Raw genomic sequence first — 16,563 nt, 5'->3', positions numbered from 1 at the left:
ACAAAGAGCCTGCCTTTACTTGATCTGGACCAGTGAATAGGAAAGGGTGAGGCACCACCTGCAACGCGAGACAATGCGAGGCCAATAAGATCCCAATTAACCGAACTTTCTTTGTCGCAGCTGGAGAGTCTGGTCTGCGTCAGTTGGAGCTCTTTAAATGGTGAAATCGGCCCCGCTCCTGTCCCTTCCACCGGTCCACACGAGCGTTATCAAGATGAGCATGCGCACACGTGCCTTGGTCTTCTCCACTTTCTTCGGCAGCTGCCTGGCCATCGGCCTGCTGCTTGTGAGCTTGACTACCAACCACTGGGTAAGGGCCTCTACGCAGCGGAGCAACTCAACGGAGGCCCACGGAGAGGTTAACTTTGGGCTCTTCAATGGCAACCATGACTTGAACTTTGGAGTCGGCTGGAGGAGCAATCCGTTTAATGGTGAGCTCGCAATATAATCATTCAAGTACGACTTACTTAGGCTCATTAAATCTTCAGTTTACACCTTCGTGCGCACGGAGAACGGCGACACCAGCTTCTGGCTATGGCTCTTCACCACCCTGGGCACGGGCTTTGGCCTCTTGGCCTGCGCCGTGGCAGCCATCGCCGCTGTCCTGAAGTCAGCCTCTGCGGCCAAGAGGGGCGGTACCATGGCACTGCTCCTGGTCGCCAATGTATCGGCCGCTGGGGCTCAGGTGGTGGCCTTTGTCTCCTGGCTGGTGCAATTCTATCAGTACTTCATCCACAACGTACTGCTGACCGAGCACCAGCAGCAGCACTGGTACAGCACCGGAATGGCCTACCTGGGCTACAGCTTCTACTTGGTCGTGATCTCAACGATTGTGGTTCTGCTCAACATCATCATCTTACTGTATGCCAAGCGGCGAGAGCTTCACGACCGCCGGCGCCTGGAACCGCCGGGTGAGGACAAGAACCAGGCCGGCATAATGCTGTACTAGGATGGAAGCACCCTGAATGAACCTCAAGAACAAGAACAAGTAATCTCAGCGGCTCAAACGATTGTGCCTTACTTAAGGATGCCTTTTGCTTGCCAACAACAAGGCCTATTTTAATATTATACTCCACCCCAGGACCTGAGGGAACATTCGTTTAGATTAGCATGAAAACCAAGTATTTAAAAGTCTGTCTCACGACTGAAGAGCATTTCAGCTGCAGGGCCAACCTGTGGAGCAAAAGCGCACGAAACTGTACGCACCTATCAATATTTATATAAACTATATATTATACTCGAATGACCTTTATATATACACTTATATATATATATATATATACTCTGATTTCTCTACCTTGTATGTACTGCCAAGTATTTTTATGTGCATATTTTCGAATACAGAAACAGTCATTGTTAAGAAACACAAAAACGTGGGCGCTTTGTTTACTAATTGATCCATCAGATCGGGCTTTTTACGACAGCCTCCCAGGGGAAGGGACTGCAGTAGCACACGCTACGCTGGCTCGCCGCGGGGCAACTTCCGTCTCGACTCCAGGAACGAGTCAATTAAAAAAAGAAAGCAGCCTGTGTGGCAGCGTCTTGATGAATTACCCAAGAATCTCAGGCCTTTTCTCCTGGCCCAAAATGTCACAACATTTCTCCAAATGCAATTACAGTGTTCCAGCTAAATGCCTCGAAGAATTGGGATCGAAAGACCGAATCAGGAACAGGACCACACGGCGGGCGCAAAATCCGAGTGTCATCGCATTGAATTTCGCAAAGAAATCAATTATCTTTTTTACCTCAAGGCATACATAGTCGTTGTTGTGAGCGCCTCTGACGGATGGATGTTTCCTTTTCGGGACAAAGGACAGTTTGTGTGGCTTTGTAGGGCACTTCCTCTGGAAGGCAGTCCCTGCCTGGAGCCACACAGGACTCGGCACCTTCCGCTGTCCGCTGCCAATCGAGCCAATTATGTCATCATTAGTTTTGATTAGTTTACTCAGGGCTCACGTTGATGGGAAAACGGCCGGGTACTTCCGGCACCACCTACTGTTCGTCCTTTGGGCTCACTGTCCCGCTGAGCGATGGCTATTGCGATCCTCGGGTGCTGTTTATGTTGGTGTGTTCGGTTTAATTTTACTGCAAATTGCGCAATAATGATGATCGTGTTTTTGATTGATCTCCCATTGCGGGCTAATGAAGAAATCAGATTGCGTCGCAGTCTACGATCGTCCTTGTCGCATAGGTTATCTGGGCAAACAGCTTAGGGCCATGTGTGTGGACTTGGGCAAACCAAACGATGTTTCCTCCACTTCCACTTCCACACACACCCACTTACCTTATCCTGTTCTAGCTGGAAAGCATTATGCAAGACGCGGCGTTAGGATTAGTCCACAAATTGCGTATATATTTAGGCAGCGATAACGCTGGGATAAGGCTCATTAGGGACCGAGTCCGGGCGAGATTAGGCTGCGGACAATCGACTTATTAAGAGTGTTTATGCAGATAAACTCATCGTTTAGCGGGTGTCGGGACATACCCATTTTTCCGCCTAGGATTTGCCGGCAGACCCCTGGAAAACACGAGCGCAAACCGCTAAAGCCGAAGGATCGGAAGGATGAGCGCCGAGACTGGAAATCTTGTGCAACACACCGATGCTGCCGGGAAATGTCTGGACGTACTTACATACAGCTAAAGAAAACAATTGCCTAAAAAGACAAAGAAAAATTCCCTATCTAAGGGAAACTATAAATGATTTCAAGGAATTAATGTCCTATATTTTAGGGAAATGAATTTATTTTATAGTTCACCTTAAGTCAAAGACTTCAGATATTTTTGCTATATTTATTGGCTTTGATATTGTTGATAAAATGGGACCTAAAAATTGGTTAGTTTATTTTAAATTACTAAATATATCTTTGACGTAGTTCTTATCAAAACAAAAAGAAAGAAAGAATACCACAAATGTTTTAATTTTAATAGAAGTAGTAGTAGTCCCTAAGTTAAATAAAATTTCATAAATCTTTTGTTTTAGATTAACTAACAATTGATTTTACGAAATAGATAAAACGTGATAGTAAGGCAATTTTTCGAGGGATCTTAAAGATATAAAAACAACATTTTAAAATCTTCGTAAAAATACATTTTATTAATTTCTTTGCTGAGTGTAATTAAGTGGAATGCGACCTAATCGAACCCAAATACTTATCAATAGAAATATGTTACAAACCACCCAAGTTGAGTGTTTTCTTGGTTGCCTCGAACTACATGGAATTGGGCCACCTGACTCGGTTTGAATCCGCTTGTTTACACGAATTTGTCTTTTTTGGGTTTTTTATGGAGCATTCCCGTTCCCGTTCTCGGTCAGAATCTATCGGGATTCATTGTGAAAGCATTTCCAATAACCGCAGAACATATAGTCCGAAAGAAAGCCAACAAGAGGGCCAGACAGGCTGTCTCCTATTCTTGCGTGGCTGTTGCTCCTGCCGGCCAATAAATTTCCCAATTAAATGGATCCTCTGACACTTTGTGTGGAAGGACAGCTACTACCCCCCGCCAGCTCGCTCCCATTCATCCCCTGTGCGCTGTGCGCGAATAAGGGATGAGGGTTGTTCGGCGAGGGGTTGAAAAAGTCATCACAACAGGCACAGAGACAGAGGCAGAGGCGAGGCACTGGCACTGACTTGGCCCAGAACTGGCGCTGTGAAAGGTAGCTGGACCCGTTTAGCCACGCTGACTCCATTTTTTATTTCGCCTCTCACTCGTTGCTCATTTCGTTCCCTTTTGGGTATGGGTTTGGGTTTTGTTTTTTCTTTTTTGGGTTTTTGCACTGCTCTTGGCTTGATTGTAACACTGCGAAATTATGGCCCGTATATTTCTCTATTAGTGGCACAAAAGACATTTCAATTCTCACTCTGGAGTCCGGACACCCTGGGTGGGCCTCCGGAGGTGCTGCTGCCAAGAAAGTGGTCCTGGTCGAGTCCTGGCAATTATCTCGTTGCGAAATTTCTGGGGACCACCCGACGACTCTTGTTTGGCCTCTTTGTGGTCATGAATGGCTGATGGGCCAGTGCCTCCTACGTGGCAATTGTTCCACGGTGTCAGTGGGTTATTGATTGCGAAACTACTTTCTTGTTAGGAAGTAACTTCTTTCTATTGCCCCATATTGTCTGCGGAACAATGCTCGTTTATATGTCCAAGTTTAATGCAATTTTGATACTTGCTTTAGTTTCAATTATTGCTTCTGGGAACTGATCGATGCCAGAGGCTGTGAACGAACGAATTATTTGCCAATGTACCCGCTTAGAAGTATCGCTTTAGAAATATTTGATGGAACGATTTGACCAATAGCTTAAATTTCTATTACTTAAGTTAACAAGAAAGAAAGCTAACTTTGGCCAGCCAAAGTTTGTATACCCTTGCAGGTAACAATTAAAATATATCATAACTAAGCCAAAAATGCATTAATTTCGATTCGGAAAGCAGTTTTGTGTTAGTTTTTATTAATTTAAAAAAACTGCATACCAAATTTAAAATTTTAAGAAATCAAAATTTTTGGCCATTTTTGCTCATTTTAATGATTATCAAATTTCGCAAAAATGGCCAAAAAATCGATTTCTTCCGCACAGGTCTAGAAAGATTCGCCTGTTAATGCTGATCAAGAATATATATGGTTTACAGGGTCGGAAATGATTCCTTGACTTAGAAAAATATTATTTTGTATTATAAAATCGGATTTTTTATATTAAAAACCTTCTTGATTTTTTTAAATTAAAAATATCATAACTCGGCCAAAAGAGCATTAATTTTAAATCGGAAAACTATTATGTGCATGATTTTCTACAGTTAATAAATGTGTATACTTCATTTAAAAATTTTGAAAATTCAATTTTTTATCAAAATCAAACATTTTAATGATGTAACCCCTTATAAAATTTTTCAAAAATGCCCAAAAAATCAATTTCTTCCTGGCATATCTAGAAAGATTCCCCTGTTGATGCTGATCAGGAATATATATACTTTATAGGGTCGGAAAGGTCTCCTTCACTGCGTTGCAAACTTCTGACTGAAATTCTAATACCCTGCAAAGGTATAAAATATGGTTGTTCAAATAGAATTTCAAAATCTCTTTTAAGTTTTTGTTAACCATATAGGGAGAATGCTCTTAACAAATAGGAAACAAGACAGAAAAAGCGAGAAAAGCTATAGTTGGATTCCTAGCCCATTGAATGTTTATCAATGCGTATTTTTAAGCCTTAAACTGAAATAATGGAAACTAATTATTTAAAGCCGAGTACATATGGCTTCTCTCAACCGTAATAAATTGCAGTATTGTAAAGGCTTTATTATTTATTGTAAAGTGTTTATTCTGCAGCTTATTGCAGATACTTCATCTGTCCAAAGTCGATGAAATATATATGGCACACAAAAATATATCATGGGGAATGGCCTTTGTCAATCAAACCGAAAAAAGGAGCGTTTTTAATTAATTGCCAGCAATGACGCACGGATATATGTAGGTGAAATCACTTTGAGAAATGTGTATTTGATCTGGACTGCAGTCCGTGGGTCTCGAGTGTCCGACCAAGTGGCCTGAATTGGTTGCAAGGCAGGGACACATTATAGATCATTGTGTCACCTGTGACGACGACGACGACGACGCACTGTCTGGCAGATAGGAAAGATATTCCCAGGCCCGAAGGGGACAACCAGGCAGGTAGGCGACAGGTAAATGTGAGAACTGCACGCCCCTATCAAGCGGCCGTATTTGCCATTGTCCTGGAAATTGGCTGCAACTCGGGTACTCTCAAAACTCTCGGATACCGGGCAACTGCCCACCGCTTTGCTACGGTTCCCTTTCCAGAAATCGTCCTCAGAAATTGCACCCATTGTCTGTCTATTGCTGGAGTCACATTGATAGTGACCAGGGATCGATGGATCGGGGATCGATCGCTTGTTCGCATAACAAATTCCAAAAATACTCGACTCTTTGCAGACTGTGTGTCTGGCATTGCTGAGGTGGGCCCACCTCCATTGTCCTTGTGAATGACGCAAGGCTGTCAGGTGAGTAATGGCAAGTCGACGTGGACAATTGCCTGCCCCGAGATCGGACTGTGGGAAACTATTGCCAAAGGATATCAATCCGCTGCTAGCTGCTCCAGTTGGTTTTGATTTACGCATTTAGGGGAAAATATTCGCTTAAATGATTCGGATTTCGCAAGGGTTATTGTCTTGTCCCGGCACTTTTATGAATGGAATTTTTGGCTAGTTTTCACCCAAAATGACTTGTGCATTTTAACCCTTTGAAATGCAATTTGCAGGCTTTGACTTTGGCTTCGAGTTCACTTTGATATTTTCCGGCATGACTAGATGTTTTGCAAATGATCTGGTTAGCGGGAAGTGACAGGACCGCCGAAAGTCATTAATATGCAAACAAAATGGCTTCGGGTCATTATGTACTCCCAGGTATTTCTCTATTATTTCATATGTTTCAGATGTTCCATTCATAATCCCAGGTGGAGAAACCAATTCAAAGAAGAAATTTGCTTAGTTTTTTTTAGATTTTTCATGTATTTTAGGTGGTGTAAACATAAATCGTATAATGCAACTCTCAATATTTAACTACGACCGTTTAAAGGCTAGGTATAAATCGTATATTGCTAGTAACCGCGCTCTGCATATAAAAGTATTAAAATATATCGGCTTAGACCTAATATAGAGTGTATGTATACATACACAGATGCGGTATCGCTTAATCTCTTAATCGCTTAGCATATGAGAAAGGATCACTTGAGGAGGAGGTATTTACACATGTGCGGGGTCGGGATTCCTGGGTCACGTAGCTGGCAGTGTAAATATGCGTTAAAAAATAAATATCTCAATATTTGCATATATCGTCGAGGGTATTGCGGTATCTCAGTCCCTCCCAGTGCTGGTCGGGTGCGTGCGCCGGAGTGCGCCAGGTACGGCTGAGGTAGATCTGTCCAGGATTGGCTATCGATTACTATTATTGGCCGGCATTCGTTGGGGTTTGTCTTCGTCGAGGTTCGTGCGTGTTTAAAGCGTGCAAGCGCTTCACAGATCGCTGGGGAGCTGGCGGGGGGATTCCAAGTCCGGATTCGATTCCCCTCGATGGCTTTAGTAGCCATACAGGAAGGGGTACATGGGCACAAAGATGGCCGGTCCCAGCTGGCGTTCCTGCGGCATATGCGTCTTCATGTGCTTCTTGAGGTGGTCGCGACGGCCGAACTTCTTGCCGCAGGCACTGCAAGGATACGGCCTCAGGCCGGTGTGGATGCGCTTGTGGCGCGTCAGCTCCTCGTTGCGCGTAAAAGTCTTGCCGCAGGTGTCCACGTCGCACTTGAAGGGGCGTTCGCCTGGAGAAAGAAAGGAGATGTGTAAGTACAACTGGTCACTGGATCTGAAGGATTTGCTTAACTTACCGGTATGGATGCGGATGTGTCCCTTGAGCTGGCCATTGTTGGAGAAGGCCACGTCGCAGTGCGGGCACTTGAACTTCTTGGGGCGCTGCTTGCGGGCATTGAGTGCCTTCAGCTGGGCATCCTCGGCCATGACACGGGCGTACTCCTGCTCCATCAGTCCCAAGGTGAAGGGATCCATGCCGAAGCCGGCGGCGGCGGCGGCGCTGGGAGTGTTAACAGCAGCAGCGGCTGCTGCGGCGGCGGCGGCATAATACAAATCGCTGGCAGCCGGCATGAACGGAGAGGTGGACGGAGCCTGGTGCTGCAGCTGCGGAGGAGGCTGGGACACGGGGCAGGCGGTGGCGGGGGAGGAGGAGGCTGGCTGGGGAAAGATAGGCTGAGGCGCAGCATCCAGCAAGGGAGTGGAGGTGCGGGTGTAGCTGCTGTGGTTCAACCCATCCTCGTAGCTGGACTTGCTGCTGCTTCGGCTTCGGCTTCGGCTGTCACAGCTGCTGCTGGTGCTCGACGAGGACGAGGAGGAGGTGTCGCTGTCGTGGCCAAAGCTGCTGCTGGGCAGCTCCGTCTTGATGGTGATCTCGGGCTCCTGCTTCACCATCCTGGGCGCCGGAGCGGGAATCTGACGCTGCGTATCCCAGGGACGGAACAGGCGCGAGTAGGTTTGCGGGGGATGCAGGTTAATCGTGGACATGGCGATGATGACGGTTCTCTCTTTCACTTGGAACACTTGGAATCACTTGCGAATTGCGTACTTTTCGGGATTTTTGTTAGCGGAGCTGTGCGTGCGATGCGAGATCTCGACTCGAACTGAACTCTCCTGCCCCGGCGGCACTCAATTTAAGGGGATTCTCTCGAGGATTTCCAGAGCGGGCCTACCTAACGGCCTACCTACACACACACACACTCGCTCGTCCTGCGCTCACGCACACCATACACATACACACACTCGCAGGCACACGAGGGTCGCTTCATTCATCGATTTGTTGTCTGTCTCTGCCGCTGTGCGAGCGAGATGGAGTTGCCACGGGGTTGGTTTTCCTTTGCCCAACAATGGCGGCCTCGCTCACGCACACACGCACACGGAAGTACATAAGGGTGTTCCAGTGTATATGCAGAGTCCTGCGTAGTTTTCACTGCCAGCGAAATCGAAGTCCTAGCTTCCTTGTAACTTTCGCTTTCACACACGGAGAAAAATAAGCTTAATTAAATTATAAATAAGGAAACAAGTGATACATGCTCTATTTGTTTAAATTTATTAAAAAGTAGAAATTAAAATGCAGCTATCTATCGAATTCAAGAGATACAGTACGGTTTATTTTTATAGAAATCTCTGAGATCAGTTTCTGTTCTACCATAGACCTTGTCATTATGTAGGTATTTCTACTTAAACATTTGTATTTTTAAACCCAATTTATCCTCATTAAATTCATTCAGTTGAAAATAAAATGAAGCGATGTTTTGGTAAAGTTTATTCTTTCTAAAAATCGTAAAAAATGCTTTGTTCATTGTTAAAGATCTTGGTATTGTATAAATTTGTAAACCTAATACATATATCCTGATTCATTAAAAAGATATCTTTCTTTTTGTGTAAATTTAAACAATCTATAGATGAAATAATAACATTCAAGTTTTGCATTTTCAGCAATGAAAAAGTAATATTATTGATTTTAAATTACTTAAAATAATCCTATAGAAAACCTTTACAAAATTATTTGCTCATTCCCTTAGTCTTTATTTTTGCGAGTGTTTACGAGTTTCACCACCATTATGTACAATTCCTTACCATATCTATTCGAGATGGCGATCCCTGCGGGGTGGCTGTGGCTGCCGAATTGGGCGCAACTTTAAGTGAAGCATTCACGATTATGAATTTTACGCTTACCCACCGACAAACCCTCAGCGCCTCCCGGGCTGTTTGGCAGTGGGCTTGGCTTGGCTCCGGCCTGCTTTTCCATTTTCCCCCAGCCAGCTTCAGTTCGTCCTCCGGCAGATACAGATACCCGGGCTAAATTTGTAACTCGGTTATCGGTGGGTTGGTTATCCTGGCCCTGCTGCGGTGGCAATTTATTATTGAATTAAGTGCTTCTGTCGAGGGTGGTTGCCTTCAGCCTCCTGCCCCCCTCATCCTCATCCGAATATGCAAAGTGTGGGCCAGGGATCCACGGATACACAAGGATACACAAGAAAGCAGCAGAAGTTGTAGCAATTGCCTGGGGGCTTGACACTCGAGGGCTGGCGCAAAAGGTTTGAGCGTGTAGAGCGGTCGCGGTACAGTTGGCCTTAGTTTTATTTTCCTTTTTTTGGGGGGCTATGATGCTGCTTCCGGCCAAGTTTACTGCCTTTCGTGGGCGTTTGCCCTGACGCGATTCGGGCTCCAGATTAATGGCGCAAGATACAACGCACAATGGAGGAATAAAGCGAATGGCCACACGAATGTGCGTGGCTGTGTTCTATTTACATTTTTTAAATGCAGGAAGTCTTACATTGGGAGTGTTGGGGTTTTTATGAAAACTTAATAATTCTTGACGATTTAAGGTAAATAGTTATGTACTAGTAAATAAAGTAAATGGATTGTAATTAAAGGAAAATGAATATCCCACAGTTTTTGGATAAGGAAGTTCTGACCACAGAAGTTACCACAAGCCTCTTTCTTTAGTTGTTTATATTATTATGTGGTTATCCTACTCATATTATAATCTCTGGTTTATAAAATAAGGAAAGCCAATACACTTTATTTGAGAAAAAATTAATTATTTATTGTCTTGTTCCATTATTGTTTGTTAAAATCCATTTAAGGCCGAGAAAAATATATTATATCAATATAAAGGTATATTCAAACACAAACAAGACCATATGTTTTAAAAAACGAAAAGACAAACCTTGGGAATCAGCATTTTTGTAATAATACATAAACTTAAACAGCGATTAAATTCAAGAGAAAGTATATATTTGTTATCCTTCCCGCTTTACTTTCACTTCATCGCACTTTCTTTGAGATGGCCGGCAACCGCTAAGCCTTCTGTCCTGTCATTTGAAACAAAAGGGAAATCAGTTGGATCAAGTACAGGGGCATTGTATTGTCCTGCCAACGCTAATGAATGCAGCGCTTGGGTCATGGTTACGTTGCCCCTGCACTAGGTAGGTGCTCTATAGTAGGTGGTTTTAGTACCTGCCATAAAACGCGGAACGCGGCGCAGATTCATTCACGACTCGGCACAGTCCGAGGGATTCATTCATAAATATAGGGATTGCCGGGAAGTGCGTGCGATCTGGGTGGATCGATGGGTGGACTGGACGGATGCAGGGCTTGGCTAGGTAGCTGGCTAGATGATCGCCGCCGGCGGGTTGGGCCGAGGTGAGGACGGGCCATAAAAATCCACGAGCTTATTTGCGTAGGCTGGGACTTAGGCTTGCAGCCGCCTGGGACTTTCCCCCGATGCGATTCTTTAAGTAATGAGCGCTGGCCGGGAATTCCGCGCAATGGTCGCGGCTCGTAAACGGCAACCTACAACCACCTACCTAGACAATGCCGCACTCATAAACGGCAAGAAAGGAAGTAATAAAATAATTAGATATAGCAAAGCGGCGATTTCATTCATGGAATGTCGTCAGCGGCGCCGGCCGAGACGCCCGGGCTGCATTGCCCAATGCCTGGGCAATACCTGAGCCATGTGTAATTAGAGGAAATGCACATCATCAGATAAGGAAGGGCGTCATATTCATATTTAGATTAATTAGGGAATTCTACTCTCGAGTTGGACCCCGACGTCTCGCATCACACATGGGGAAAGTACGCGGCCTGTTGGGATAGGATAGACAAGATCTCGAGGCGGCGACTTGATCAGGAAAAACACATCTATCCGGCCATCCATCGATCCTAACCAAACTTCATCGCATCGCCATCTTTATCGGTCTCCTGGTCGCGGCCACAGATAAGCCAGCAGTTCCATGGACAAGCGCCAAGATTATGCCGATCCGCCGATCAGATCAGGGCGAGCACATCCGGCTCTTCGGGGATAAGCACTCTACGTCCCGATCCCCGCTTATGATAGTGGATCACTCCACGCGATGGACTAGGTGCGATCTTTATAGATCTTCCGAGATCAGGAATTACTCAGATTTGCTAGATTACGGGCGCATGCGGGTAACCATTAGTTAAGGACCTTCAGACTAGATTATGGAATAGAATATGGAATATATAAACCATAAAGGAAATGACATAGTTATTATTAAAGTATACATAAATACATAATTAATCCTTGTTTATAAATTTCCGACTTATAGTTATTTCGATTTTTTCTTTTTTTGTATATACAATTTAGTGAGTTTATGTAATGATTAGAGAATGTATATAATTATTTAAAATTTTTTTCAGAATGGCTGTTCTAAAATCGCAATTACTTACGAAAGCCCCCAAGCTGAAATTGGGCAGAAAAAAAGCATTAAAAGGCGCTCGTCTGGGCGTTCCAAGGGCAGCTCTAGCATCTGGATAAACTGTCCTTGTTATGGGTGTGAATGGCGGCTGGAATCGAAACCACAGTCACATCATCGGCCACATCTCCACGCCATCGAGGGGCGGAGACGACACTCGAATGCGAAGCATAAATCAAATTAGTTTTTCAGGCGAATGCACTCGACTAATTCCTGCGGCGAACGCGCCAAGATTGGGACGCGAATTTGGCTGTGGACGTGGTTGCTCTTTTTGTCAGGAAGCGCTGGCAAAAGACGCAGCCGGTTCACTGAACGAAATTAGATTAAAATATTAAATGAACCCCTTTAATTATAACATAAATTTTCAATAAAATAACAAAACATTATATCAGGTCTCAAGGTCTACAATTTAATTCACTTTCTTATCATTCCCAACATTTGATTACCTTTTTTAAGATGCCTAAAAATTGTGTAGTTTTGAAAATCTATATTTTATTGTATTTTTATATACATTTATTATTTTTCTTTCAGTGCACGTTAATGGGAATATCGATGAACGTTTATCCCGTGACACAATGCCGCAGAGTACAGAGCGCGAGCGGTGACCGCGCGTCGTCCATTAAAAGGCCGGCCACAAAAGCAACCCCGCTTGGGACACTGTATCCATTGTCCTGGTCCCCTTTTCCTGGACTCCTTTCCCATTTACTTTCCCTTGCCACTCGAGACATGATCAATGCCCTTTATTCCCCGATTTTCCCCCACCAAAAACGCGATTTTTGGTTTCTTTGGCGCACGCGGCCAGTCCAGCTTCGCTCCTCCTTCTCGGAGGAGCATGCCAAGGCAGCTGAGGCTGCCTCTCTCACTCTCGCGCATCCACATCCACATCCATGTCATCCATGTGCCATATGCCGCGTGAGAGCAGCAGCTGCAGGGGCGTCGTCGAGCAATGGCGTCGTCCTCGGATCGCCCCGCCTTCCGCGCGCTGAGGGTCACAACCACCGGTGGCAGAGTCAAAACATTTGAGAATATCTTTGAATATTTTCAATTTCAGTCACTGAAAAAGCACTTAACCTCAAAGCCAATAATCCGCTTGTAATGCAGATCGTTCTAGCGCTGACAACTGCTGACCATTCATCGCGACGACATCCAGAAGCGGGCTTTGTGCCGAAGGTCCTGCGGCGTTGTTCCATTCAAATGTCCATGCGGGCTTTGCCTTCTCATGTGTGTTTGCATTTGTGTCCAAAGTGTTGACCTCCCCGGTAATCGTTCTATTATTAACAGATATTCGCCCTCGAACAATGTCACAGTGGTGCCTGGCCAAATCCATTGGCCACCGTAACATACCGACTGCCCTGATATTTTTATTTACCTGTCCTGTCCGGCATAAATCGGATTATCGGTTTACAACACCTTTGAGGGCGCTGGAATTGGAGGGGCCAATATTTAAAATTGTGAAAATGCAACAAATATAAGTTAAACGTGCTGAACTCTTAAATATAAAATTTTCTAACTCAATATCTTATTTCTCGATATCAACTAAAATATCTTAATCTTAATTAATATGTTTTTGGAAACCTTTTCCAATTATTTTAATAGATTACGAGAACAAGAACATTAACATCAAGGAAAATGTTAATGGTAAATGCGACAGTAATGCTATTAATCATTAAGGAAACAATTTACTTTTAAGGAAACTCTGTGAAATTTTGAATATCTGATTTATTTCCTGCTATAAACTTTAAAATAGTTTTTTACTTAGAATCAAAAATAAGTTTAAGGAAGTCTTAGTCATAGGAAGTTCATAGAAAACGTAGAGTATTCAACCTTATTCAATTGACCGTATGACACGCTTTACAGCTTATGGCAGATTTCGAAGAGGAAATCGTCTTAGGATTCGCATTCAAAGATTTGGGCAAGCGAGTGGCAGTGAATGAGTGCAAATCGGCAACAATTGTCTTGCGAAATACCAAAGGACATCCATGAGCGGCTCGAGCATTGATCCGCCTAGGAAACTGGGACACGGGACACGAAACACTGCAGACTGGATACAGAGGACGACTCCCGGCGAGCGTCATAAGTGGTTTGGCTCGCCCACAACAGCGGCAAAGTCAAATGCAAATTGAAATGTGCGAAGGGCAGGAGAGTTCTACAGAATGGCCAGACAATGCTACCGTTTCCCATTGAGTGAGCCATGCCATCCATCCAGTACAGCCCGATGTTGTCTGCAAAGCCTTTTCACACTTGGTTATCCTTCGTGACCTCTCAATGGATGGATGCAAAGGATCTGTAAAAGAAACAGTAGGATGCTGGCCATTGAAATGGGCCTGGGCGACGCAAATCTGTCGCCCGAGGTGCAATTATGATTGAAAGGTCTCAATAATAACCGATAAATTCATGTTTACCTAACGCACCCGGTTTCTGGTCAGCTGTCAAGTGCTGGGATTGCGTCCATCTCCCTCTGCCCTGCCCATTCCCTGTGATGAATGAATGGCAAATCCGTGAATGGCCTTGGATGAGTGATGAACGCAACGGAGTCAGGCTGAACTGAATTGGACTGAAGTGTCATTTATCTACGGACGCACTACGTAGGTGTACCACTGCCGATGATGATGATCAACCTTCGATCAACCTGGCAAACGCCAAGGCCCGGCCCACGTCGTCTGAGGGCCTTGCAATTGTTGGGATTGCAAAATATTGCACTCGATTTGATCGATCGGCCATCGGTCGTACAAAAAAAAGGGAATCAAAAAATGTGCCAAAAAATGTCATTTTGTCACAAAAAAAAAATAATACTTCATAACTGTGAGTGCTTCGACGGATTGATTGATAACTGCACAATGGACAGGAAAAAATTCACAAACAGATGGTTTGTATTTGATTATATTGTTTGTTAATCTTAAAAATAATTTTTAATAATATTTTTATAAGGGGTTACATCGTTGAAATTGTCAAATTTTTAAAATTTTCAGTATGCAGATCTGTTAACCTAAAAAAACCAAGCAGAGAACTGTTTTCCGATTTAAGATTAATGCTCTTTTTTGGTTAGTAATGATCGGTTTCCCATTCGCTTCTATGATTAAAGATCTGTATGATATGTCTGAGAACGAAACCATACTATTTATAATAATTTTAAACATGTTTTTCTGAAGTAACCCAAATCGATTTCCAATCAGATCGTTCCCGCGCCCTTTTGTAACCACCAGATCCATGGCAAAGTATGTGTCTGTGCGGATAACCGCAAAAACTAGTATAAATTGACATCATAAATTTAAATTACTTCCACCCTTCTTCACCTAGGCGCTCCAAGCCCAAGCCCATAGACCATGGCCCAATCCCAAACCCAAATCCAGCCCTGTGGGTTTGCTGGGCTCTGGCTGTTAGGGGGTTGGACGCGGGGTTGGTTGGTAAACCCAAATGCCTGGATGATGGTCGAACCCGCGGTGGAAACGCTATAGGGGCGGGGAGCGAAGGATAACCGAAAGAGCATAAGGGGCGAGGACGCAGCCATCAACACGATTATTTCGCATAAAATAAATTGATTCCAGCTAAGAGTCAAGCATGTCCTTTGATGCCACGGAATAGAAATAGACAAAACGCAAACAGCGCTTGAAAAATGTCGAAATTTGTCCACAATAAGTTCTTTATTGAGTCGCCATACACAATGGATTGCCTCATCCCCATTCCCTTTCCCTTACCCGATCCTGTTCTCATCTCCGCTATAAACCACGGCCCAGCCACTCGATGAACCAAAAACCAACAAAACAATGGGACAATAGAACTCGGGACGGTAAAACTGTGGCACGTCTTCGCCTTGGACTGCACATCTCGCCTTGAGGGGCTGTCCCGACACCTTTGGCTGACACCTTCCCTCGTCCTCGTCCTTGTCCCATTCCCTGAATAGAAAGTGGAATATGAATAATGACAAGCGAGCCAATTTCGGGCAGTTGCGTCAAAAGGAGCGTCAACTCGGCTGCCGCTCCATTGTGACCTTTTCGGGACCTTTGTGTGCGAGTTCGTTCGGCATCTACGGCAATGTGGCATCTCCTCCTGCGTCTTGCGGTCGCCAATGTGGCTAGCGGCTCCTGGCCCTATTAGCTTCTGCGGCAGACACTGGGCCGCCGCTCAAATTGAGCGTGCGCAATCGATTACCCGACGCATCTTCGTCACCGCATTCGCATTTAGTTTATAAACTAATTCGAAGCTGGCTCGACCCGTGAAGTCATTGAGAGTCTTTTCATTCATGGCAAGGACCATAAAGGATAATGTGTAGTTGGCCATGCGTTATGGTATTTAATACTTCTAAACGCCCAGAATCAGTTAATTGATTTGCTATGAAGTACAGAAGTGGTTAGCTTAGTTTTGTGATTATACTTAATATCCCTTTAGGAAATATTTTAAATACAACTTAATTCGGAATTATAAATTTGACTATATGAATTTCAATTCTAAAACTTAATATGTCTCTCTAATTATTTATTTAATTTATAAACTTAAATCTTTTAAGAAATATAAATCCCCTTTGAGGAGTTTTAATTCAAAGGAAGTTTCTCAGTAAAGATTCAATTGTGGAATACTTTCACCCCACAAAATTTGCAAAATGGAAAGTCATTTAAGGAATCGGCTTCGATAAATGGAACGATATTCCCTTTAATACCTTGGCTATAAGTATAACAAAACAACCAAGGAGTGTAGGCTGATGCTTTGCCACTGGCTCAGCTCCTGGAATCCGTGAATCAAAGTCATACTT

The 16,563-nt window shown here is 44.2% G+C and overlaps 2 protein-coding genes across 2 annotated transcripts; one reads left to right on the top strand and one right to left on the bottom strand.

Moving 5' to 3' along the window:
* The first annotated feature begins 157 nt into the window (after positions 1–157).
* On the top strand, positions 158–1,291 carry LOC108077627 (uncharacterized). The gene is made up of 2 exons (XM_017171037.2): positions 158–431; positions 489–1,291. The coding sequence occupies exons 1-2, from the start codon at positions 158–160 to the stop codon at positions 947–949; spliced, it is 735 nt and encodes a 244-aa protein (XP_017026526.1). The 3' UTR covers positions 950–1,291.
* A 5,454-nt stretch (positions 1,292–6,745) lies between these two features.
* Positions 6,746–8,150, bottom strand: hkb (zinc finger transcription factor huckebein). The gene is made up of 2 exons (XM_017171070.3): positions 7,389–8,150; positions 6,746–7,322 (listed from the first exon to the last, which is right to left on the bottom strand). Exons 1-2 carry the CDS (start codon positions 8,074–8,076, stop codon positions 7,084–7,086), a joined length of 927 nt encoding a protein of 308 aa, XP_017026559.1. The 5' UTR covers positions 8,077–8,150; the 3' UTR covers positions 6,746–7,083.
* Positions 8,151–16,563: the final 8,413 nt, after the last annotated feature.

The sequence above is a fragment of the Drosophila kikkawai genome, chromosome 3R, assembly GCF_030179895.1.
Source record: "Drosophila kikkawai strain 14028-0561.14 chromosome 3R, DkikHiC1v2, whole genome shotgun sequence".
NCBI classification, from domain to species: Eukaryota; Metazoa; Arthropoda; class Insecta; order Diptera; family Drosophilidae; genus Drosophila; species Drosophila kikkawai.
The sequence above is the reverse complement of the archived record's forward strand: the minus strand, read 5'-3'. Positions and strand labels throughout refer to the sequence as shown.